At 66.1% G+C, this 25,702-nt stretch overlaps 1 protein-coding gene across 1 annotated transcript in view; it reads left to right on the plus strand.

Annotated features, from left to right (window-relative positions):
• Positions 1-25,702, plus strand: part of FBRSL1 (fibrosin like 1) — a 78,770-nt gene that overhangs the window by 14,763 nt on the left and 38,305 nt on the right. Inside the window, 3 exon segments of the mRNA XM_030335851.1 lie at positions 1,941-2,141; positions 15,985-16,089; positions 18,029-18,064. Of these exon segments, the coding sequence (XP_030191711.1) occupies positions 1,941-2,141; positions 15,985-16,089; positions 18,029-18,064 (342 nt within the window).

Here is a 25,702-nt window from a genome sequence, read left to right on the forward strand (position 1 = left end):
GGTAGGGAGGGAGCGCGGAGGTCTCGGCGTGAGCAGGGCCGCCATGTTGGGGTGTGGGGGAGTGGCCCCTGTGTGCTGAGATAAGCAGGGGCGCCAAGAGCTTCAGAGGGGCACGAGGACTTGTGACCAGGACTCCAGGACAGGCTATAGACACGCCAGCGACCCGCGGTGTCCCTGGGGTCTGAGATTCCAGAGGGCGGGCGTGGGAAAGGGTCTGTCCCGTCTGGGAAGTGAGGGTCCACCCGCTGCTGTGGCACAAGCCCGCGGAGCTCTGGGCAGAGCCCTATAGGCTGGGCGAAGGTGGGCATCAGACTTAGGGCAGAGCTTCAGCGAGGGACAGTCCCTGACCGAGAGGTGTCCCAGGACGGGTGCCAGCTTGGTCTCCCTCTCCCTTCCCGTTGCCCCTTGGCCCTAGGGAGCGCGGAGGGGCGCAGGAGGGTGCACGCTCGGCCTTTAGCGTCAGTTCAGAGGTGAGAGGCTTTGAGGGGCTGTCCTCCCTCCGTGTGACTGTGATTTCGGGCCCCTCAGGAGAGTCCTGGGGGCGTGGGGCGTCCCACCCTACGTGAGGGGGAGTCTGCCGCCCCCACATGTGCGTGGTTGCTCTCGGCCCAGGCTGTGGAGTCGCATGGGGCGGGACAGTCACGGGAGCTTCCGTGCCCGGACAGACGGTTCTAGTCCGGCCAGCCTGGTGGGGCCGCTGGCGCTGGGTCGGAGGACCTCGCCGGACGAGGAACAGCGTGTCCCTGTCTCCGTCGCCAGGCCAGGGCACCGCAACAGACTGGGAATTTGGTTCTTGCTGCCACCTACCCGGGTGGGCTGAGGCCTCTGAGGCCTGGCGGTGGCCGGGTGCCCACCCGAGAGCAGAGGCCTCAGGAAGCATTTCCTGTGGGGACGTGAGGGTGTCACCTGGGACGTGGGGGAGCCTCTCCGCCATGGGCATCACTTTCATCCGGGCCCTCTTCCCCTCCCCCTGGGGTGAATGCTTTCACAACCCTCCGGCTCCCTTTTTGCGGTTCCCTCCCTCTTCTTCGGCAGCCCAGTGGGGACGGTGCCTCCCACCCCACCCCACGGACCCAAGCAGGAGGGTGGTGGGTGACACTCTACCTGCCCACCACCAAGCAATGCCAGGCCCTCCTGGGCTCTGGGCTCACTGGCCGGACTGCAGGTGTGCTGGGTGCGGGACCACCTCTGCAGAGCAGGAGCAGTGCACGGTGGTGCGGGGACCCCGCGGGGCATGAGAGCCGGCTGCTGTTGTTGGCATCTGCACGGCACATGCTCAGTAAATACCCGCTGCGTGCCGGGCCCTGCCTTGGGCACCAGGTGCAGCTAAGAACGAGATGGGCACAAGTCCCCGTTCTAGGGAGGGGCCTGGGGTCCCCGGAGGTCTGTACACCCGGCCGGGTCTGGGACTGATTTCCTGAGACGGGCCTCCGTGATGTCAGGGTGCCAGGCTGCGTGCAGCTGGGTGGGCAGGTAGATCCCCGGGTTGCCCCAGGGGCCGGTCGTCACGTGCTGTGGGCACGGCCTGCAGTTCCGGAACCCAGGGCACCCTAGGCGGGGGCTGCGCCTCACCAGGGCCGGCGCAGCCATCAGTCCCGGCACCCACCCAGTTCTGGTCCAAGGATCAGGGCCCCCCCGTGACCAGGTGGTGCCCCTTGGGAAGCCTGCTCCCTTATGCAGCTTTGTTGCAGCTCCCCCTGCCCCCCACCTGTCCTGACAGGCCCACCCAAGTGCCCCCCCCCCCCCCCCGCCGCCCCCCGCCCCCCGCCCGCCCCGTCCGCCCCTCCTCCTGAGCTGTGATCCCAGCAGGGGAGCCTGGCGCCTTCAGGCAGGTGCGGTCACACACCCGGGGCCCCGCCCTCAGCACAGCATGGCCTGACACGGTGTCACTGGAGGGATGACACTGCCAATTAACCGGCCTTGTCCTTCTTCACTCGCAGAAGGACATGGCCCTGAAGCCACACGAGCGGAAGGAGAAGTGGGAGCGTCGCCTTGCCAAGAAGCCCCGTGAGTCAGAAAACTGCCCGTCTGCAGAGCCGAGCGAGAACGGGCGGCCCCTGGAGATGGGCAGCCCTGAGCAGGACCTGGAGCCTGCCTGCGACCGGGGGAAGAAGAAGGTCCCCCTGCAGCCCACCAAGCAGGTGAGCCCCGGGCCCCGCCCCCACTCAGAACCGTGGTCTCTGTGCCCTCGGGGCCACACCAGCACCTGGACACCACCGTCGGCATCCGGGCCCGCCTGGCAACGTGCTCCATCGTTGTTGGGCAGGGGGTGCGGGGCACACGTGGGCTGGGGCCCCAGGCAGCTGCTCACCGTGAGCCCGGGGCCCGAGCAGACGGAAGACCCGCCCCCGGTGGGTCCCAGCCGGAGAGGCCGGGCTGGGAGCGCAGGCACTGGGGGTGGGGGAGCGTGCACTCGGGGCAGGAGGGCGCACCCGCTGCTAGGCCGGCCCCGTTTCCCCATCGCGTCTGTCAGGCTCCGCCGACCACGGGGTGTCCGGCGTGTCTGTAATGCGCGGGGGGCCAGGTTCAGTGCTGGGTGCTCTCCGCCTGCCGGACGTCTGTGGAGCGCAGCGTACCTGTGGGGGGAGGGGGGGCCACGTGACTTCGCGGTCAGGGGTCCAGGTGCGGGGAGCAGCCCCCCCGCAGCCCCTCCCGCCCAGGGGCCTCCCCCCGTGGCGGGAGGGGCCGTCCTCGCTGTCCCCAGAGCCCAGCCGGGATGGGACGGGGAGCCTGGGACCAGGGGCTGTGTCCCGGCTGCCGGCTCGGTCCTGCAGCTGCTCTCCTCCTCGGGGACTCGCTGGTTTGCGCCTTCTTTTCAGAGAGGGGTTCTTCTCGCTGTTCCACGCTCCCCTTCAGCTCCCTTGGGGATTGGGCTGCTGGTGAGGGGCAGCATGTCTCCGGGCCCCGGGCTGGTCGGGGGGTGTGCAGGCACGCCTGCCCGGGTGGACACGTGCTCTTTCTTCCAGCAGGTGTGCTCCCCAGAAGGGGGGCCGCTCCCAGCCAGCCACTGGGACCAGAACGGCCCGGCCCAGCTCCAGCAGCAGCTCCAGCCCAGCCAGCCCCAGGGGTCACCCCCAGCCCCGTGTCAGCGCTGCCAGCCCCGTCGGGCTCTCCCGGACCCCGGGCAGCCCTGCCGGCCCCAGCCGCCACTCCCGGGTCAGCGCAGCTGGCCCCAGCGGTCACTTCTGGGCCCAAGACAGCCCTGCCGGCCCCGGCGGTCACTTCTGGGCCCAGGTCAGCCCTGCCGGCCCCAGCGGCTGCTTCCAGCCCCAGATGAGCACTGCCGGCCCCAGCGGTCACTCCTGGCTCAGCCCTGCCGGCCGCGCTGGGGGCTCCTAAGCCCCAGGCAACGCTGTCGGCCCCTGCGGTCCCTGCTGGCCCCGTGCCACCTCTGCCGGCCCCTGCGGTCCCTGCTGGCCCCGTGCCACCTCTGCCGGCCGCTGCGGTCCCTCCTGGCCCTCTGGCACCGCTGCCGGCCCCTGCGGTCATGGGTGGCTCCCTGTCTCCGCGGCCAGCCCAGCCGGGCGTCCTCAGGACAGCGGGGCCGGCCCCCACAGTCACTCCTCCTGCTGCGTCCACGCCGCCGGCCCGCCGCCTCACTTGCGGGCCAGTGCTGCTGCCCCCGGCGGGTGCTCCTAGCCCCGTGCCAGCCCCGGAGGTCCCTCCTGGGCCAGCCCAGCCACCCCCAGGGGTCACTGCTGGGCCTCAGTCAGCCCCAGCAGTTAGTTGAGGCCCCAGAGCACCCTGGCCCCCCGAAACCTTCGCTGCTGGGCCCCGGACAGCCGTGCCAACAAAAGCGGCCACTCATGGGCCCAGAACAGCCTCGTCCGCCCAAGCGGCCGCTCCTGGGCCCAGAACAGCCCTGCCGACGAAAGCGGCCCCTCCTGGGCCCAAAGCAGCCGTGCCAGCCCCTGCAGTCACTTCTGGGCCCCGGCCAGCCCTGCAAACCCCAGCCTTTACTCCCCATCCCTGAGCCCCCGTCACTCCTGGGCCGGCCTGCTCCGCCCCGCCGGCCCCTCCTGGGGCCCCTGAGCCAGCCGCGGCGCTCCCTGCTGGACCTGGTGCGGGCCCATCAGCCCCAGCTCTCACTCCTGGCAGCGGGCCGGCCCTGCAGGCCCCTGAGGTCACGACGGACTCGGTCCTCCACCCCTGCGGTGGCCCGCCAGGCCCCATCTGTGAGCCCTGGAGCCTGATGCCCGGTTTCTGTACCACCCTGGGTGTGGCTGTGCTGGGCACCTATGTTGCCAAGACTGGCCAGAGGCCTTCGCCAGACAGGCCGGGCCGTTCGTGGTTGCAAACTGAGGTTTCAGCAGAGGCAGCCCCCTGCAGAGCCGCCACTGGGCTGAGGCCCACCTGCACCAGGAGGAGGGGAGAGGACCCCCAGCATCTTCCCCCCCGCCCCCCCCCCCTGCCACACCCGCCCCCATCGTGCCCGCTACCCTGTGATGTACACGCCCCTAAGAGAGCGAACACGGCTGCCCCCCGAGGGCTCAGGCTTCTCGCAGGGGGTCTCGGTGCCTCTGTGCCTCCGAAGTGCCCACGTGTCCTTGTGTGTCGGAGTCTTTGTGCACACCCGCCCCAGGTGTGTGCTGCCCCTCAAGTGTTTGTGTGCAGCGTGTGCGTGCATGTACGTGGTGTGTGTGCATACGTGCCGTGGGGCTTGCCAGCTGCAGGCCTGGCGCTCCTTGGGCCCCAACCCAGCTGGCCAGCGCGCATCCCCCACCCCTAGGCCGGAAGCGGGCTCCGCTGGGGCCCGGCCACAGGTCCCGCTCGCCTCCCCTCTAGCCCAGGGTGGGGATGTGTGTCCACCTCCCGGGTTCTGTGAATGCAGGGAGGGGACGGACGCAAGGGCGCTCAGGCTGTCTGTGGCCACTTAGGAACTGGTGGTGACAAGGAGGGCCCCCCCCCCCCCGCCCCGCCTCCACTGAAGGAGGCCAAGCACTGAAGCAGAGGCAGAGTGTCCCATCCCCCCCCAGCTCTGGACCAGGAGGGCCCCGGGCTGTTCTCGGAGCGCCTCCTCCCGGCCTCAGCTGCCAGCCCCCCGGGGTCTTCCCTCTTGGGACAGACCTCACGCTACCCCACACCTGTGCTCAGGGGTCGCCCGTTCCTCACCCCAGACCCCTGGCTCGGGGCAGTCCCACACTGGTGCTCCCGGAGTCCTGGGCGTGAGGCGAGGGCTCGGCTCTGACTCTCCGGGATTTGAGGGTCCCTGGGAGAGGGGGCCGCAGCCCTCTCTGGAGAGCATCAGCCCCCCGAGGGTGGCCCGGCTGTGCTCCCGCCAGCCTCCTCTGTGCCCCTGTTTGCGAAGGCCTCGGAGGTGCCCCGCCCCACCCCTCTTGCCCTTTGGGGTCCTGGCTGGCTGGGTGTGGGGTCCGCCCTCAGGCATCTGGTCCTCACCCGGGTCTCCCTCCCAGAAACGCGGGGCTTATTTTTCTGATTAAAGAAAATAAAAAGTGCCGTGCCATTATTTTTATACCAGCATCAGTGAGTGTGTGTCATACGTGAACTGACTTTTTCCCGCAAGTGGTTTTCTGCACATCTGGACTTGCCTCCCTTTACTGCACACCTGCTGAGCACCAGGAGAGCAGCCTGGGGAGGGGCTGCCCGGGGAGGGGTGCAGGGCCTGGACACGGCTCGCCATGCTGCGTGATGTGTGTTCGGGGGGCGGGGGGGGCGGGCACCGCGCTCGCCTTAATTGCTGTCCAGGCCTCCGTGGCCGGCCCGGCCCTCACGCCATTTCGTGTTCCTCAGAGTCCCTGCTCTAGAAGGGGTCTCCCTCTGGGGGCTGCAGAAGAGGCCTTGGAGGCTTGTCGTGGACTGTACCGCCCCTCCCTCGCCCCGCCCCGGAGCCCTGCTGACCTGAGGGCCGCAGTGCTGGAATCTTCCCTGTTGGTTCTGCGCAGGCTCGTGGGTGGGGTCAGGCAGGTGTGAACCGTGCCGCCGCCACCTTCTAGGCCTTTCCGCTCTGGGAGTGTTGGCCCTGGCACTTGAGTGCCTATGTGGGGGAAACGGTGCTGGTCCACAGGAGAGGGTAGGCGACCACAGCCCCCCTGGGCTGGGCCCACTTCTTCCCCTCTGGAGCGACGCCGCCATGGGTGACCCACGGCGCCCTCGGACCCGTGCTCTTCTTTGCCTGAGGACGTGCTGAGGAAGCAGCTCTTGTCCCATGAGAACCCAGAGGGGCCCCTGCAAGGCCCTAGGGCACCCCACCCCACACCGTGGACGGCTTTGGGTTCAAAGTGACGGGTCCCCGAGGGGAGTGCATTCTGGGGAGACGACCACGTGCTGGGGGGGAGGGGGCTGCACCACGTGGGCTGTGTCCTGGGGCGGGGGGCTGTTGGCACCCTCGTCGCCCTGAGGAAATGAGGGTCCTGTGTGGCCACACCTCGGATGTGTCTGGCAGCTGGTAATCTGGGTCTTTCTGTGGGTTTGGAGATCGTGAACCGGCAGCTCATTCTAATGTTACGAATCACTCGTTGGCCAAAGGACACACCTGCATGGGCCCCTGCGTGGCCTGGGGTGGAGAGAGGCTTGGGCTCCAGCGGAATGTGGCCCCAGGGCCAGAAGTGTGGCCCGCCCTGTTGTGGGGAGCGTGGGGCAGCTCTGCCTGGCGTTTGGGGGGTGGGACGAGTCCTCGGGTGCCGTGGGTTCCAGGGGACCCCTCGGATGGGGACCGGAGCTGGGCGCCGTGCTTTGCGGGGGCCTTCCTCCAAGCCCCACAGCCCGCCTCTTGCAAGCCCGCACCTCCCCGTCAGCCTCAGCGGATGGGGCGCTGGGGAGGAGACCATACCCCATCCCTGCTGTGCCCCGGGGAGCAAGGGCAGCGGTGGCGGGGCTGGGGTGGTGGTTCGCAGGGAGGGGAGGGCCCTCCTGAGCACGGGGACCCCCTGGTGGGCCTCATCCAGCGCTTGGCCGGGTCGCCCCGGTCCAGGGCCCCCTGGAAGAGCTCGTCCGCCCCGCGCGCACATCTGTGCGTGTGTGTGTGTGTGTGTGTGTGTGTGTGTGTGTCCGTCCGTGTCCCCGTCTGAGTGTGGCGGTGCTCTCCGAGCTCAGGTGGATGCCCGAGCCCTCCCGACACGTCCTGCCCCGTCACGCAGACGCCCGGGGAGGAGGAGCCCTGGGCCGGCCCGCCGCTCGATGAGTGAGGATTGCACCCGCACCTCCGTTACCAGGTGCTGCTCCGGGCCCTGAAGAGGCGTCCGTCCGTCCGTCCTTCCGACGCAGACCCGCCCTGCCCCCTGGAGCTCAGATCTAGCCGGGCGGCCTGTGGCTCATTCACTCACTGGCTTAGAAGGGGCCGGCGTGCATCCAGGCTGCCCCTGCCCTGGCCTGAGGCTGTGGGGACCACCACCCATCCGGGCAGCGTGCCGAACCCAGGGAGCTTGAGGAAGGTGGCGTCCGTGTCCCGCCGCCCACTTGGCCCGGGGGGATTCGGCAAGAAGCCTGCCCCGGGCCTGGGTTGGGGCCCCCTCACTTGAGGGGGCCCCCGGCCTTGTTCAAAGGCAAGTCTGGTCCTGCGGGTGGAGCCTGCCGGCAGCGTTGCGTGATGGGGTGCTGGCCAGACCACGCAGCCGTGAGCACTCTGTGGCCATGTCAAAATTCGAGAAGGAGCAAAATGCATCTAAATAACGTATTTTCACGTGGTGTGTTCTCAGTGGTATCTTTTCGACGTGCAATCAACGAAACTATCAGTGGGCTGTTTCTCTCTCTCTGTAGCAAGTCTCGGGAAGGGGTGTGGGTCTTGCCGGTATAGACCTCCGCGGGTCAGACGGGTGCGTCCACACGCTCCGTAACCGTGTGGCTTCCGGCCTGGGGGGAGTGGAGGGCGGCCTGGCCTGGGAGGGTCCCCAGGGACCTGTCTCCCTGAGGCTCTCTCCTCACGCTCGTGACTCTTGCTGGATTGCTCACGCTCAGCCAGCCCATGGTTTGAATCCCCGGCACTGGGCCGCAAGGCTGAGCGCGGCAGCCCAGAGCCTCCCCGCGAGCTCTGAACCTCCCCCCGTCCCAGGGGTGAGCTGGCGTCTGCGCGAGAGCCGTCTTGTGCCGCTCACCCCCACCCAAGGCCGGTCCTTGCTTCTACCTTCCGAATGTCTGTCGATGAGATTTCATGAGAAAATAATTCAAAGCGAACGGCCGTCAGGATGCACCATCAGCCGGGGAGCGTGCACTAGGCGGTGTCGGAGCGACCCAGTGCTTGTGCTGGAGGACGAGATGGGCCCGAGACCGGTGGCCACGAGGAGCTGGAGAGGGTGGGCGCGAGGAGGGGAGTGGCGCAGGGAACAACAGAGAGAATGACCAGGCCGGAAGCGCCACCGAAGTGACCCCGATCTGGACTGATGAGGAATGAAGAACCCCAGACTCATCCGGGATCGGGCCTGAGACAGGAGACGCCGACACGCCAGGGACGCACGGGGACCGCTCATCCTAGGGAGTCGTCAGCAGGGGGGAGGTGCGCGCTTCCCGAAACGTACGGCTTCCCCAGCGGACCCACGGCGAAGCCGACGAGCTGAATGGTCTCGTGTCCGTAACACGGGTGTCACCGCGCCCCGCCCGCCACCACGGCCCCTGGGCACCTGACAGAAGCTGGCCTCCCCGCCGTCCAGGCCCAACACCCCTGACCCGCTGACGTAGCTGGCCACACCTGGGAGGTAGCGGGCGTTGCTGTCCCTGCGTCTCAGACGAATATGCTGAGGCCAGACCCCAGAAGCAGCAGCTGACGCGCCCAGGACGAACAGGACAGCAGGCAGCCGGGGTTGGAGCCCAGGCAACTCCGTCCCTGGAGTCTGTGTCCTTGACCTTGACCCTCCTCTGCAAGACCGCGGCGGTGGCAACTGCTGGGTTCCCGGGCTCCTGTCGCCCTGCCGTCTGCAGCCCATCTGAGCATGTCCTTCCCCTGCCGAGAGTGTTCTGGAAGGTCCCCTCTACTCCTGGTGACCTGAGTCACCCTCCTCCCCCGACTTGCCTAGTTTCTGACTGACTGCCGTCCACATTCAGCTGCTGCACTGTGCACCCCGCGAGCCCTCCCTGCCGCTCCAGGCCCCTCCAGGCCCCTCGTGCCCTGTGCACCCGTCCTCAGCTCACAGCCAGGCCCCGTGACCCCGAGCCTGGCAGAGGCAGGCGCTCGGGGAGGCGGGTTCTGGATGCCCCACATGGGCCGTCTGTGCTGTTCCCCATGTCCGTGTCACGTCAGTACTGCGTGCCAGGGGACTGGCGTCCTGGCAGGGGCCTCCTTGGCACTCTGGGCAGCTGACTCCGCCCCTCGGTGCCTGGGTCTCCTCGCCCGTGTGGTGGGGTAAGGACACTGCTTCCTCAGGGTGGTCGGGAGCGGAGCCTTAATTCAGTGAAGTCTCAGAACAGCGCCGGGTCCCGAGCCGATGGGAACGGCTGATTCCTACTCGGGGAAGTGGTTGTTCCCACCCGACTCATTCTCACAGCTGGCTTGCGGCTCGGGGGCGCTCGCGGTCCCCAGGCTGGGCTGTGCCGCCGTCGGCACGTCAGCGCACAGGTGCGGCCCCTCGGCGGGGGCTCAGCGCTCCCCCCACCCCCGTCACCCTTCTCAACCCCCAGCCCCGCCTGCCTCTGCCTCTGGGCCCGTTTCCTCCTCTGTAAGGTGAGGTGCCAGCAACCCTACGCGCCTCACGTGCACGCGAGACGGCAAGCAAGTCCGTACGCCTGCCGCGTGCTGGGTCTGTCTTTGCTGCTGGCCTGGTTTTCTTACAGAAGGCTTCTGTGGCCTCCTTGCCGGACCCCCTCGGGTCCCTCCCCAGGAGCAGAAGGCTCGGGCGGGGCTGCCGCAAGCCCCGGGCTCCTGTGAGCTCAGAGGAGGGGACGCGGGGGGCCCGGGGTGGCAGGCACCCGGCCCGCCCGGCCCCACCTGGCCCTGCGTCAGAGGGAAGGGCTCAGCATTCGGCGTGAGCTCCCTTGTCACTCCCTGTGTGGGGGGTGGATCGGGGGGTAGCGGCGAACGTGACAGAAGACGGTCCCTACCTTCACGAAGCTTACGTTCCAGTTGGGAAGACAGGTGTGGAACAGGCAGAGGGATTCCGACGTGCCGACGCGTCTGCCCGCAACGGGAGAAGGGGCCCCTGTAGAGCAGGGGTCAGGGAGCCTCTCCCAGCCCGCCCGGGGAGGGCCCAAGTGCCCGGCTGTCCTGCAGAGGGGCTCCGGGGGTTGTGAGCAGCTCAGGGCACGGGCTGATGCACTGCCCCCAGTGGGCAGTGGATGGGTGGGAGGTTTCTGCAGGTGCAGGAAGCTCTGGGTGGCTTGAATCAAGTCCTTAGTCTTTCAGGTGATGGGGACGACATCCGAGTGGCTCAGTGGCCCAGCCAAAACGAGCCCAGAGAACCCCACTCCAGCTTGGGGGCACCACTCCTGAACCCACTCTGATACGTTCTGGGGGCCAGACATGGCTGCCCATCTTGTCCCTCTGGCAAGGGAGACCACGCCCAGGCACAGACGGGGCTCACAGGCAGCTTGTGTCCCCCAGGGCCTCCTGGCCACACGTCACCCGGGAGTTGGCCTCAGCAGCATCCCTTATAATCTGTTGTGCATCTTACCCATCTGTCCATCTGTTGGCCCATCCATCACCCACCCATCTACCCACCCAAGTCTCAGTGGAAGAACCTGGCACAGCGGAAGGGGTGACCAGCCTCAGATAGCGGCAGCCTGCTCCCTGGCACTGGGCATGGGGACACTTGCACTGCCCGAGCCCCCTTCCCTGCGCCGGACCCCGGGCGTGGTCATCGGGGACAGAGGACAGCCTTTCCCACTGAACACTCAGCATGATGCAGGGAGACAGACAGGGCAGCCGAGGTCCTGCTTCACTTTCAGAGGGACACTTGGGGCCTTTACGGTCCCTCACCCAGCCTGGTTGATGCAGGAGCGGACAGAGTATTGGGAAGGATTTCTGGAAGAAGCAGGGCTCAAGCTTATCACCCAAGTAGGTGATAGCCAGCGGAGGCACCAGGTTGCATCTGATCCCACGTGCAACCCCAAGAACTCCCCCTGTGAGTCTCGGCCGGCCCCACGACCACCCTCCAGGGGACACCAGCCTGAACACACCCAAGCTTAGCCATGACTCGTTTGTCACGTTCTGAGAGGGCTGTTTTAGGTGCACAGCAGTGGAGCCGGCGGCTGTGTGTATGTGGGGGGGGGGGGGGTGGAGGCTGTGCAGGCAGCCGTGTGCGTGTGTGTGTCGGTGGGGGGAAGGGCTTGGTCGCACACCCCAGTGCTCGCCTGCTCCCACCCCGTGCACCGAGTGTGCTTGCACTGTCTGTATGAAGGGCGCCTCCCCGGGCTGGCCTTGCTCTGTGACCTTGCCCCAAGGCGGGGCTCCCTGGCAGTTTCTCGTTCACCGAAGAACTGGGCTGGGAGCACAGGCCTCTGCTGGGCATGGGTTTAGGCCCTGGAGCTTGGAGGGTGGGCACGTTGAATGGAACACAGGTTATATGGCAGGGGAGGTGCGGGTGCAGGTTCTGCGGGGTCAGGGGGCCCCACTGAGCCGCAGGGAACTGGGTACCTGTTGCTGGTGAGACGAGCAAGTGGTAGGGGGCCCAGGGGGACAACCAGGCCTGGAGACACTGGAGGGGGCTTCTGGGGCAGAGCTGTGGGTTTGCAGCTGGGACAGTGAGGTCCAGGGACTGAGGGGCACACCAGCCATGGGCAGTCTGCTGTTTCCCCGGTGGCACTGCTGGGTCCTATTCCTTGGGCCCTTTCTCAGCAGCACCCTCTGGACTGGCCACTCACCCCTCACCCCTAACACCCCTGTGGCCTGATCGCCAAGTGGAACCACATGTTGCCTGTCTGCGTCCGGCCCAGGAGGCGGACACTCGCTCCTGGGATGTGCAGTGGAGCCCGGGCTGGGGGGCCCTGTCGGGGAGAGGTCAGGGGAGGCACACAGCTGGGAGGGCACAAGATGGGGTGGCAGCCTGGGAGGTGTCTTGGAAGGGTGAGTTGCCACGGCCTTGTTGTTACTGCCAGAAAGCTCAGGATCCCAGGTGCCCCTGGTACGCCCCAGTCTGAGAGTAGTGTCCCTCACCCCACTAGTCTGATGGCAGTGACCTAAACATGCTAGTTTAAGGGAATTGTCCTCTCCCCACCCTTCTGAGAGCCGTGACCTGGCCCTGCCAGGCTGAGGGCAGTGCCTTATTTCTACGTATCCCTCAGCCTGAAGGCAGAGTCCCAGCCCCACCAGTCCGAGGGCACGCTCTGGTGGCACACCACCGTGTAGGAGCGGGCCGTTAGATTTGCAAGCCAGTTTCCAGACTGTTGGCAGCCGAGCCAGCCATGGGGTGTTTACACACAGAAGCTGCGGGTGCCCCGTGTCGGGGCTCTCCCCTCCCCCAGGAGGTGCCGTCCCGTAGTTTTCCTGTCAGCCTTCTGATGCCTTTACAGGTGTCCCCTCCCCGGCTACCCTGTCCTTTTTCAAAATGCTGTGTTTTTGGTACTTGTGGCTGTTTGCCAGCCATGTGCCAGCCTCTACTTTGTAGGCTTCAGGAGGTGGGGGTGTGCCTGATGTGTTCACTGCCCAGAACAGAGCCAGCTCCTAGGCCTCCAGTAAGCATCGGGTGGGTGGGTGGATGGATGAGTGGATCAATGGGTAGATGGATGGATGAGTAGGTGGGCGGGTGGATGGACGGATGGATGGACGGACGGACGGGTGGATGGACGGGTGGACAGGCAGACATACAGGTGGACGGACGGATGGATGGATGGCTGGACGGATGGATGGGTGGACGGATGGACGGACGGATGGATGGGTGGATGGACGGATGGATGGATGGGTGGATGGACGGACGGACGGACGGACGGATAGGTGGATGGATGGATGGATGGATGGATGGATGGATGAGTGAATGGAGAATGGGTGGGTAGATGGGTGGTGCATTGATGGCTAGATGGGGGATGGACTGATGGATGGACGGACGGAGAGACGGATGGGTGGATGGACGGACGGACGGATGGATGGGTGGATGGATGGACGGATGGATGGATGGGTGGACGGACAGAAGTAATGGACAGGTGGATGGATGGGTGGACGGATGAGTGGATGGACAGGTGGATGGATGGACGGACGGGTGGATGGATGGATGGACAGATGGACGGGTGGATGGGTGGGTGGATGGGTGGATGGGTGGGTGGATGGATGGATAAGTGAATGGAGAATGGATGGGCTGATGGGTGGATGGATGGATGAGTGGATGGACCACAAGGCCCAGTGGTGGGCACAGGCACAGGGGCTCTCACCTACTCTCCCAGGGCAATCAGGGCACCCTCTGGCCCTGGACGTGGACTTGAAGGCCCAGGGACTCTGATCTCATCTCTCCAGCTCCAGCTGGAAACAGAGGTGTGCCAACCCTGACCCCCTAGCATGATTGGCCAGTGGTGTTTCTGAGCAGCTAGGGAAGCAGACAGGGCTACAGGACAGCCAGACTGCAGCTTGGGCAATTTGGGGTCCTGACCTGGGGACACAAGTAGGTGACCAGCCATCCCACTGTGTCTGGGATTGGGGTGGTTCCCAGGATGCAGGACTCAGTTTTGCAGGATTTTCTGGGAAATGGGGCTTTCAGAACTAAAACTGGCCACCTGAGGAAGGGTGACAGACCCAGCCTGCTCCTCCTGCAGGGTACCACTGAGGAGTCTGGTTGAGGCACCCTTTCTAGGGCCCAGCTGAGAGAGGAGACAGTCTGTATGAGTGTATGAAGTAGAATTCAGGATCCTCCTTCCTGAAATTTCAGCTGCGTATGGGTTGTAACGTAGGCCCTCCTTCCCTTTTCCCCTAACCAGTTGTACTTGTGCAGTGAACAGCCTTCACAACTGTACGTGGCAGCCCTGTGTTGGTCCTTTCCTGTCCCTGTAGTGTCTTAGGGTTCAGCTCTTCTCTTCTGGGGCAGGGACCCTGACCCGAGCTAACCTGAACTGCTATCCCCCAGCAGTGAGTGTCGGGCTCATGGGGGTGATTACTAATGATCAGGGCCATGAGTCTCAGCTGGATCCACACCAGAGTCTCCCTCAGGGCCTGATGACACACGGTTTGCGTTTCAGATTCAGTAAGTCTGGGGTGGGACCTGGAAATGTGTATTTGCGTTCCTGACAAGTTCCCAGGTGTTGCTGATGCTGCAGGCCCAGGGACCCCACTTTGAGAAGCACTGGACTATGGCTCTTGGCTTCTTAGAGAGGCTCCCCCAAACAAGGCAGAAAGGAGGGTCCCCTGTCTGTCCTGGGGTCCAGGGCAGTTAGAGCCCTGCAGGTGACAACAGTGACACCTGGTGGCTTCTCAGGGCTGGCCCTGGGCCCAGGCTGACAGATTCCTCCACCCCCCACACCCTCCACCCCCACCCTCCCCCGCACGTGTGAGGGACTCCGTTGGCTTCCCCATTTCACAGGTGAGGAAACTGAGGCTTGCCGACAGTCAGAAGAAGCCATTCTGGCCCAGGGTCTGTACATTCACTGCCCACTGAGGGCTCGTGCCTGGGGTGGGGCTAGGACCCTGCCCTCGGCCTGGCTCGGGGAAGGAGGGTGGGAGGCTGCTGGCGAGGCTGGGCCTCCCCTGGGCCTGGGCCCCGGGCTGTGGCTTGTGGATACTAGTTCTATCTTGTCATTCACGCTCTGTTGGCCAACAGCATGGGGCCTGTGGCTTTGGGGGGCTGCTCCCCCATCGTGGGACCTGGGGTGGCCCTGGGGAGCCAGGGCTCTGAGGAGAAGCCTTGAGAGAGGCTGAGCCTGGCGTGGGGTCTGCAGGAGGAGGGGCCCAGGCCTGAGGGAGCTTCCCTGGGACTCAGGAATATTTCAGAGCATAGGCAGTGCACCTTGCAGTCCCGTCCTGACCTTTGGCCCAGTCGGGGTCTCCAGGCCGGAGGGTGCTTGAGACGAGAGGGCCGGCTGTAGAGGACCGGCTGCAGGCTCTGAATCCTGGCCAGGGCCCCCCGACCCTGGTCGTGAGGCGGGTTCTGAGGGCTCCTGGAGGGCGCCAGTACTGGGCTGGGAGGCCTGGAGGCAAAGAGGAGGGTAGGACATTCACATGCCCTGCGGCGTCCCCACACTGTCCCACAGGGTCTTGAACAGCACCAGGGGGAGGGGTCGGCTGGATGGTGAACCACCAGCTGCGTCTCCAAGGAGACACCAGGCACGCAGACGAGGTGCGGTCAGCGTGTGTCCCACACACTGACACAGAGGACAGGGCTGCCGGGATGTTCCAGAACCGGGAGGCTGGAGGGGTAGGGAGGTGGTGGGACGGCAGACCCCAGCTGGCGAGCCAGGGAGGCTGAGAGGGCAGTCAGGAGCCCAGGAAAGCTGGGCCAGGTGGTTCGGGGCTGTAGGAGGTCAGGGTCGGGGCTGTGATGTCTTCATTGCCACGGCTCTGTGAGCTTTGACGTTATTTCCAAGCAAAAAAAAATAGGAGCGAAAATTCCGGGTCTCCTTAACCTCTCGGGGCTTGGTTCGGTCCTCTGTAAAGTGGGCACAAACGTCTCATCAGGGCTTCTGGGGGAGAAGCAGAGAGCTGAGCACCACAGGCCGGGGGGGGGGGGGGGGGACGCCGGACAGCGTATGACAAAGCAGCCGTCCCGCCACGGGGTGCTGTCTGCCTGAGGCGCAGGGAGGTCTAGGCCCGGCCGGGGTCCCGCGGTGGGGCGTGGCCCGCACACACCCAGCTGGTGGTGCCCTGGGACCGCCGTGGTGGGCGTGGACGCAGAGAGGGTGGGTGAGCTGCCCTGGCCTGTCCTGGAGGCCCGGTGACCAGCTCCCTGGTGTAGTGAGATGGGGCAGGATGACCCGCGGTTTCCGGGAAAGGGGACGGGGCTGGCGCTTGCTCTTCTGGGTGTTTCTCTCCATTCTGAGTAGTAAATGGTTAGCTCTGTCCCCGCTGCCCTCGCCCTGGGTGGTGGCCAGGGACCCTGTGTGGGTGAGCAGGGCAGGACAGGGGTGAGGAGCCCACAGGCAGAGGGTGGGTCTGTGTTTGCTGAGCCTGCCTCTCCCTGTCCCCAGATGAAGGCCACAGCGTCCAGAGGGGGCGACCGCCACAGTGGGGATGACAGCTTCCACGAAGCCACCAGCTCCCGGAGGAGCAGTTCTCGGGACCAGCTCAGTGACGTGAGTGCCCCAGCCACTTGCTCAGCCGCTCGCTCCCGAGTCTCTCGGGTGCCCCCCCCCCCCGCCTTCAGCAGACGCTGCAGGCTGCGTGCTTAGGACCCCGAGAGGCTCACGAGAGGGCTTTGCCTTTGCAGTTAGCATTTTGCCTTCATTAAAACGTGATTTCTCACTAATTAGGACTTCCCCACTAGGAGGGGTTTAAATGAGGAACGCCGATTAGGCCCCAGCAGGAGCCGCAGGGGAGGCCCCTCTTCCGCGGGCCGCCCTCTCCCGCGGGTGCTGCTGGGCAGGTGGTGGGCAGGGAGGCGGGTCTGTGGGGGGACAGCAGTGGGAGATGCTTCTGGTGCTGAGGCAGCCTCGGGCCCCCTGGGAGCACGGTGCCCCGCGGAGGCACACTCAGTGCCTGATCTGGGGGACAGACAGTGTCCCAGAGGACAGGTCCCCGGGCCTCAGGCATAGTATGGGGGCGACCCTGGCCACACGCAGAGATTGCACTTGGGACTCGGCAGGCAGTAGGGGTCTGGGCATCCTCCTGGGTCTCCCTGGCTCCCTGGCCACAGCCACCTGGAGGAGGGGGTGGGTGGGCACAGCAGGAACTGGGATGGGGACAGGGGGATGGGGGTCCCGGGAGGAAGCCCCTCCCCCTCCCAGAGGCCTTTGTCTTCCTGGACCCTCAGCTGCAGATGCGGGGCGGCCAGGGCCTGGTTTCTGGGTGACTGAATGGAGTTCGCCTCTCTCATTATCATCTCAAAAGGGGCGGGGGTGGGGGGGCGCGGCCAGCAGGGGGAGGCCTGGAGGAGGGCCTAATTGCCCAGCTCTGAGAAGCTTGTCGCCACAAGATGGGAAAATAGGCTGGTAATTGTCTGGGGCCCAGGGCTGCCCTACTTCGGACTCTAATTGCTGGTGGGACCAGTGAAGACGGATTCTGAGCACAGTAGGGGCGGCCCTGAGGGCACGGGCTCCAGGGCAGTCAACAGCACCCCGCCCGCCCCCGCCCCCGTTAGCGGGGCTTGGGGGTGGCCCTCCCCCAGGACCTGGCAAGGGCCTGCCTGGGCTAGGAAGGGTCCCAGAGCCCCAGCCGAGGCTGCTTTGTGCAAAGCGGTGCAGGCTGGGCTGCACTAAGAGGGGACCTCGCTTCCCCCCCCCCCCCCCGTGTTCACCCACCCTCCCCGAGGAATCTGCAGCCAGATCCCCCCCCCCCCCCCCCGTCCCCCGCAGCGCGCTCTGGACCCTGGTGTGCGGGTTCCAGCCAGCCTGCCTGGCCTGCCGCGCACGCGCCCCTCGCGCACGCGCTACACCTACCCCCACGTCCGCCCGGCCCGCCCTCTCCTGTGCCCTGTCCCCCATCCTGCCAGCCTGTGTACTCGTGGAACGCGCCTCCCCACGCGGCTGCCCCACGCTCCCTCAAGTGCTGTTGGGGTCACCCTCGGGGATCTCCCTGCGTGGCCGCTGGCCTCCAGGCACAGCTGGTCCTGAACTCTCACTTCCCTGACCCCGAGGCTACCGGTCCAGCTCCCTTGCCAGGACCCTGGGAGGCTGGGGGTGGTAAGGACCAGGCCAGCCTGGACGCAGGGTCGTGGGGCTGCAGACCGGGCCCCAGGAGGGGCCTGCCTCCCCGCATTCCCGAGGCTACAAGCTGTGAAAGGGGGTGGGGGGCCTCTTGGACATGTGCCGGAGGGCGGAGCCCATCACTGAGGGCACGCGGGGAAACCGAGTCTCCTGAGGAGAGTTCGGTGCTCAGGCACAGCACCAGGCTCCTGGGGCTCCGTGATGCTCTGCTCTACCCTCCCCTGCGGCTTGGAGTCACAGCGTCTGCACCCAGGGATGGGGGCTCCGAAGGCTCAGGTCCTGGGTGGAGGGAGTGGTCCTGGGGGGTGGGTGGGTAGGCAGCGGTTCTGGGGCCCTGACCCTCTCACTGACTGTCCTTCCTTCCGCACAGAGCTCTGCACAGGCGGTCTCCGGCCGGGGCTACTCGGTAAGTCCGTCGCCTCTCCTCTGCCGTCTGTGCCCTGCATGCCACATCTCCCTGGAGCCCCCGACTGTCCCGAATGCTTCCCCCGGGGCTGGAGAGATGTCAGGATGGTCCTGGCCCTGCAGCGGGGCTGGGGGTAACTTGGTACCGGGCTGGGGTGGGGCCAGAGCCACCAAGATAGGGAGGGAACACCGCGCCCGCTCAGGGCCCTGCCCTGGAGAGACCTCCTCAGGGAGTAGGGGCGGGGGAGACCCTGCCTCTGGAGGCCTGCCAGGAAGCAGTTGGAGTGAAGGGCCCTGGGGCCTGAGTGACTGCTCCCCCCTCCCCCGGGGACTCGACTCCCCGCAGCACAGCCGTGCTGGCAGGCAGCCCTCTGGCCTTAGCTCTGCTCGGGGCCAAGGGCGGGAGGGGCTGGCCTTGCCGAATGGCTCCAGCTGTGTGGCGACCCCCACTCTGCCCCTGGTCCAGGGGAGCAGCCCCTGCCCGGTCCTCACGACTTCATTTCATTTCCCCTTAAGTGTCAGGAGGAACGTTAATGACACCATAAAACCCAGAGCTCCGTAAAAGCCATTTCTGCAGATTTACGGCCATTTGGGCTCACTGGAGGGCGGGGCCGGGGCTCCGCCCGCCTCATCGCTGCAGCCCCTGATTTACTGCGAGTTCCAGAGTTCCAGGGCCTGCTGGGCTGGTTACATAAATCACAGCGGCTTTTTATAGGGTGTCATCAACCCGCTGACTCGCTGTGTGGCAGGGCCACCCCGCACCCCTGGCCCTCCCTTGACCCCCGGCCATCCAACTCAGGGTCTGCCGCCCGGGCGGCTGTGCCTTCGGGTTCCGACCCGGATCAGGTGTGGTGCTTTCCAGCTTTGCCCATGAGGGCCGTACGCTTCTGGGTGGTGGTCGCATCCAGACTCCAGAGGGGCGTCTCTCTGGGGGAACCCTGCCCTCCTCAGGCAGTCGCGACTCCCTTGCCCCCAGTCACAGCCACGGGTGACAGCCTCCTCCTCCCACGGGCCTGGGCAGTCCCCACGTCCCAGCCACTCTCGGAGGTGACCACGCTGAGCACGCAGCCTCTGACCAGGAGCTGTGCAGGCACTGGGCTCCGGTGAGGGACAGGGCCGGTGGGCCTGTGGTACGGGGCAGCTGGCAGTAACGTGCTGTGGTCGGGATCAGAGAGAGTGAGGGGCCAGAACGCCCACCAGCAGGTGAGGTGAGGGATGTGGGCTGGTCCCACAGGGCCCCCTAGAGAGGCCAGGCCCAGGGATGCCCCATTTGGAGCCTCCTTCTGTGTCCAAGTCCCCCTGGGCTGCTGGGGTCTCCCTGCCCTGAGCTTCCTTGCCAAGCCACTGGACAGCCCTTCTGCTCCCAGATTGCGTGCGTCATTCACGGTCTTCCCCCCAAAGAGCTTTTTTGAATGTTTCCTGGAGAAGAACCCATAATTAAGGTGCCAGCTGCTTGCAACTTAACCCCGCACGGCTGTTGCACGGGAGTGACAGGTGGCGGCAGGGACAGGCTCCGCCTGCTGCTGGGGCCGTGGGGGTTCCTATGTGTGCACGCCAGGCCCTGGCACGTGCCTGTGGGCCCTGCAGGGTGTGTGGGTGGTTGGCCCCATCCTCCCCGAAGCAGAGGTGTCTCTGGCCCCGGGGAGCCGGAACTGACCCAGGTGACCCTCGTCCAGTAGGAGCAGGCAGAGTGGGGCGGGTGGGTGGCCGGGCCCAGGCCTGGAAAACACAGTGAGTTCAGCACCCAGATCTCTGCGTGCCTCGGGCCCTCAGGGCTGTCTGTGGTGCTGGCAATGCCCGCCAGGGGTGTGAGGGCTGGGCCAGCTGGACTGGGCAGAGGGGTTGCAGCCCTGCCTCTGGATCTGGGCATCACCATGGGAGCCTGGACGCTTAGGCGTGTGCGTGTGCGGGTGTGTGCGTCATGGGACCCTGGACACTTGAGTGTGTGCGTGTGTGGGCATGAGCATCATGGGACCCCTGGACACGTGTGTGTGTGTGGGTGTGTGCCATGGGACCCTAGACTCTTGAGCTTGTGTGTGTGCATCATGGGACCCTGGGCACTTGAGCGCATACGTGTGAGGGTGTGTGTGTCATGGGACGACCCCGGACCCTTGAGCGTGTGCGGGCGTGTGCGTGGCGTTTCAGTGGGTAGGTCGTGTGGCTTCTGCGTGCCCTTGCCTTGTGTGCAGCTCCACGTGGCTCTCGGTGAGAGGAGGGTGTGTACCACGTCCCCCCCTGTGTTGACATGTGTCTGGCAGGTGGTCTCTCCGTGTGGCTGTGGTGGGGCTGTGCACACCAGCACCTAGAGGTGTCTCGTGTTTCTCCGTGAGCCGTGTGTAAGTGCCAGGTGTGGCACAGATGCGTCCCATTTGTGTGTGGCTGACTGCAGGCGGGCCACACGTGCCTGTGTGTGACCCGTGGCCCCTGCCGCTCGGGTGTGTCTGCAGTTGGGGCCTCAGCAGGGCTCGTGCCCGTCTTTGCCCGTCCCTGACAGCGTCCCTGCACTAGGTGCTTATAGACTGGACTTAAAGGGGCTTAATTCTGTGAGGGTCTTACCCCAGCGAATCCCCAATTATTGCCCATCCTCAACAGCTCCTGTCCCGAAAGCTTGGTGCAGCCTCCCCGGCTCACCATCAGATGCTAGTGCCATGAAATTAGTTGGAAAGGAATTCTCTCAATTTGGCTGCTTGCAACTGAGAGCATGATGACCCATCTCCCTCCCCAGCAGGGACTTGGGGTTTCCTTTATTAGAGAGAAGCGAGGGTCCAGATGGCTACTGAGGCCGGGAGGCCGGCCCTGCCCTCTGCATCCCGAGTGAGTGTGGTGGTCGGTGCTCAGAATGTTCTGGAAGGGGTCTGTGCTCACAGAGGTATGGGGGGCCTGGCAGAGCCCCGACAGGTGAGGCCATCAGCCAGGCAGGTCTCAGGTCTCTCCGTGGTGGACATTGTTGCCATGGCGATGACCCCCCCCAACCTCCAGGTGAGGACGTTGAGGCGCGGGGGGTCAGAGAGCCCCCCCAGGTACCCACTGAGGGGTCCAGCCGAGACGCGGAGCGCAGCCGGCGGGCCAGTCCTGCTCTGGTCTGTCACCATCAAGAGGGAGCCGCCTTCCCGGCACCTTGTCCCGCCCCTCGCTCGCCGGCCCCGCCCCCCGCCCGCTGGGGCTCGCAAGCCTGTTCCGCCCTCGGTTCGGGCTCGGGCTGGGGCGATTCTCCCTTCTCCCGGCCCACAAGGTGCTTGCGCGTTGTCCCCCCTCGACGAGCGCTTATAGTCTGTTCTGCACCCGTCACTGGTGCTGGGAAGGAACCGAATGGCCAATGTCCCTGCCCCGCGGGCCTCACGGTGCCGCGGAGAAGACAGTGAATAGAGCAGATAAGTACCACTCCCAGGTGGAGGCCGTGAGCGCAGCGGTGCGAAGGCGGTAGGAAGGTGAACGTGGTGCGGCAGGGGAGGCGTCTGCACCACGCCCGTGGCACCGGGAGCCCCCGGGGCCACGGCCCTGCCGTGGGAGGGGCCCACCTCTGTGTGTGAAGGGGCGCGGGGCGGCAGCTGCTGCGGGAGGGGTCCCCACCTGCAGGAGGGTCCAGGCGAGGCTCTAATTGGACTCCGGGCAGGATGGGGAGGAAGGGGTGTCTGCCAGGCCAGGCAGCCGGGAGGGGAGGGGTGTGTGTGGGAGAGCCGGCTCATCTGGGTTGAGTAGCGCCCCACCTGCTAGACCTGCCAGGGCAGTAGCCCCTCACGCAGGGTGGAACGAGCCGCTTGGCCTGATCGCCTGGGGGGGGGGGATTTCTGGAAACTGGCTGTAAGACTTTGGCTGGGCTACGGACCGCCGGTCTCAGCACCTCCTGCCACGGGCCGGGCCGGGCCGGGCCGTGGGGGGAGGCTGCCTCGGACTGTGCTGTGCCCCAGGCTGTCCCCTTCACCTCAGTGCCTGGGCAGCCGGGCAGACCTGAGAGCACCTGGCAGGGCCCCAGCTGGTGCCGGGCCGGTGCCCGTCAGTTGCTGAGGAAGCCCGGAGGGGCTTGCCCGGGCCTCCGCTCCCCCGCTGTGGGCTTCCCTGTGCGGCCCCTGCGTGGGCCTCCTCACAGCACTAGGGCGCCTTAGCGAGAGCTGGGAGGAGGCAGTGTCGGCGGTGTGGCTTCCACACCCTCTCCCGTCGCCAGAGAGCCACTTGGACTCAAGGGGCAGGACCGAGGCCCCCTTCCTCGGCAGGAGGGTGCCCACGCTTTGTGAGCGGACACGGGCTGATGGGCACACGCACCCCTCACCCGTTCCGACCCGGCCTCTCCTTCCCCGGGGGGCGGGGGCGCAGCAGGTCTGTGCCGGCGAAGACAGGCGCGTGCGTGCACGAGGCAGCTAGCGCCTGCAGCCGACGTCTGCGAGTGCCTGCAGCGAGCCGGGCCCCGTGTGGCTGCGAATGAGGCTGACCCGAGCTCCGGCCAAAACGGCAGCAGGGCCACACGGAGGGCCACGTGTGTGTGATTCGGCACACGCGTGGGGTCCCCCCGTGGCCTTGGGCCACCACTTCCTCCCGGGACAGGGGTGGTAGCTCCTGGCTCTGTGCGTGGTGTCCCGCCCTCCGTCGTGCCTTCCGGGTGCCGAGTCCAGGTGGGCCCTGTGCTTGCTGGGGCCAAGCAGGTGGCCCCCCCCGGGGACCAGGGACAGAGCTCGAGGTAACTGACGGGTGCGTGCAGGCCGCTCGCCGGCTCTGCCTCCTCGAGCCAGGGCCATCTGTGGTTAAAGGTGGGGTGTAGCACGAGATGGGGTGGACCTGGGTCCCAGTGAGGTGTCAGATGGCTGGAGGGTGGGTGGACACGTGCAGCGGAACCCCGGACGGCTGTCCTCTTTGGGGGAGCTGGCGGAGAGGTGCCCGGGGTGTCCCACGCCGTCCTGAGACCTGCTTGCTCCCCAGGAGTGGCCGCCCCCGAACAGCGTGGGCTGTGTCTTCACGAGGCAGGTTTACGACATCCATTACCCTGCTCCTTGGGCCACTTCTGAGCGGCCGTAATTTGTACAAAAGCAATAAAAACCAGTCAGCCTGTCCCTGGAGTCAGGGAGCTGCATTCTCCTAACGACCTCTGAGCACAGGGCAGTCCTTGAGCCGCTGCTCGGGGGACGGCGGGGACGGTGGGGGTGTGCACTGAGCACAGTGTCCTTCCCTGTGACGCAGCCCCAGCCAGCGCCTGGTGTCTCTTTTCAGAGGATCCACTGTCTACCCACCCTCCATTCACTCAGCCCACCGCCTAGGGCCCTGGGGTGCAGCCGTGGCCCACGTGTGTCCAGCTGGCAGAACACGGAGGCCCCTCCCTGTGGGTGGGTGAAGAGCCCCTGTGTCCCGGGCGCCTGTCACCCAGCGCTTCAGCCCGGCTGGGTCAGGGGGTATCAGCCCCAGCTGGGCAGGGCCACTTTCTCAGGCTGGTTGTGAGATTCCGAACGTGGCCCTAGGGCACCTCCAAGATTGTGTTCCCAGGGAAGCTGACCCCGATGTGGAGGCTGATGAGGGTTTGACCCAGAACAGCCAGGCTGGCCCTTTATTGCTGTGCAGTCTGTGGGTGGGGCCCCGGGAGGGGCGTGGCCTTAGGGGCCTCTGCTCCCGAGCTGAGCTCCCTTCCTGTGCCCCAGGGCTGCAGGCCCCACTCCCGGAGCCAGGTAGCAGGATGTTCCTGGAAGAGGGCAGGGCAGTGAAGTGCTGTGCACTCCCAGGTAGGGCAAGGACAGGACAGAGGATGAAATGATGAACAGGCGACCTACCCAGTACTTTAGTTGCTGGCGAACGGTCTTAGGAAAGATACAGGCAGAGGGGGTGCCGGGGTAGAGGGGGAGGGGTGCCCGGGTAGGGGGGAGGGTCCTCAACCTCTGACTTTATCTTGTGTGAGCAGGTTCTGAAGGTAACTGTGTGTGTCTGACAGGTCCTACCTGCCTGGACAGTCACGTGGGCACATTTCTGTACCTCGTCTCTCTGTGGCCGTTTTCTGCAGGTAGCCTGGGCCTGGTCCCCTTGCTCTGCTGTCCCAGGTGAGGTCAGCCTAGCCAGGGCAGGGTGTGCCCCAGGCACACCAGGGTTGCATGCCCTCCCCTTCCCGGGTTTCTGGAGACTCACCCTGCTGGACAGAGAAACTTCCCACCCCCACTCCTTTGTCGTGCCAGATGCTGGAGGTGGGAAGGAACAGTCCCCCTGGAGCGTCCACCCCCACCACCGCCCCCCACTCACAGAGCAGCGCTGCGTGTGCGCTGAGCTGGCCAGTCACCGTCGGGTCAGGGCAGCACAGCCCAGGACGGCCATGAGCGCCTCCGCCCCCAGCCCTGGGACCTGGTGCCGTGGGCAGCACCTGCCGCCAGCACCTGCCGTCCTGCTGGGGCCGCGCCAGAGCTGCCTGCAAGGGTCGCGTGTGGCCCCTGCGCGCCGGGATGGGGGACAGGGCCGGCCCCTGCTCGCATTCCTCCCCGCGCTCCACAGCGCCACAGAGCCCTGTCCTAGAGGGAAGGGCCAGCTGGGTAAGGTCAGGCCAGGGTCTGCGCTGCAGGGGAGGAGCGTGGCGCTGCCCTGGGGCTGGGGGCCTCAGTGTTCTCTGGGAGAGGGCCGGGGCGGTAGCCCTGCAGGGCCACGGAGACAGAGTGGAAGTGTTTGCTGCTCCTGTGCCAGCTCCGAGTGCACACGGTTCTGGAGCTCTGCGCGTCCGCGACGGTGGCCCCGGGAGCTCACCCGCACCGAGGGTGCAAGCAGAGCGGATCTCTGGTGCCCGCCCTTCCGGGCAGACGGCAGGAGAAAGCTAGACCCGACAGGGGCTTTCACACAGTGTTGGCCACCGGCAGGAGCCCCTCACTCAGAGAGGGGCAAGCACGGGGTGCCAGGCGGGGGGCAAGGTAGGTCAAGGTCCGGACAGAGAGCTAGAAGGAGAGGGCCACGTGGAAGCTGAGGGGGCCTAGCCGGCTCATGGGGCCAAAAGGGGTGCCGGCTTCAGGCAAGGCTTGTCCCAGCAGCCCAGACACGTGCAGCCCGTTGGCACTTCTCTGGGCAGATGGCCGCATGAGGGGTGGGGCGCTGTCGGCAAGAGGGGACTGGGTTCTGGGAGGCATCAGGGCCCTCCAGCCGGGGGCCTGGAACCCTGGGCACAGTTGTCTGTGCCTCGGGGGTCACACAGTTGTGTCACGGCCCTCGTGCTTCTGTCAGAGCAGGGGCCGGATTTAGTGTCAGGAGAGCGTACGTTTGTGAGAAACTGGCTTGTCTCTGTGACGTTTTCCAAACGTCTTTAAAACTTCCTCCCCCGTTGTCATATTTGAAACTGGCAACAGGCGCATAAAAGAGGCTTCAGCCCCACTACAGGGGGAGCGCCTGAGGGCAGGTGCCCAGCCCTCCGGCCTCGGGGAGCAGCTGACGGAACGCCCCTAACTGGGCAGGTGGGGGTCTGGCACACGGGTGGGCCACGGATTGGGGCCTGCCCCGGTCAGTTTGCAGGGACTGCCAGGAGAAGCCATCCCGTGTGTCCCCTGCACCCCGTCCCCAAAAACTCCAGGCCTCGCAGAGTCTATCTTCCTACCTGCTCTCTGTAGGGAAGGCCCCACCACGGGCCACACATGTTCCAGCTGTCCCCTCGCTGCCTTGTGGACTCCAGGGCACCCACTCGGGCCACTTGGGGACA

This window comes from Lynx canadensis, chromosome D3 (genome assembly GCF_007474595.2).
Source record: "Lynx canadensis isolate LIC74 chromosome D3, mLynCan4.pri.v2, whole genome shotgun sequence".
In the NCBI taxonomy this organism is placed as follows: domain Eukaryota; kingdom Metazoa; phylum Chordata; class Mammalia; order Carnivora; family Felidae; genus Lynx; species Lynx canadensis.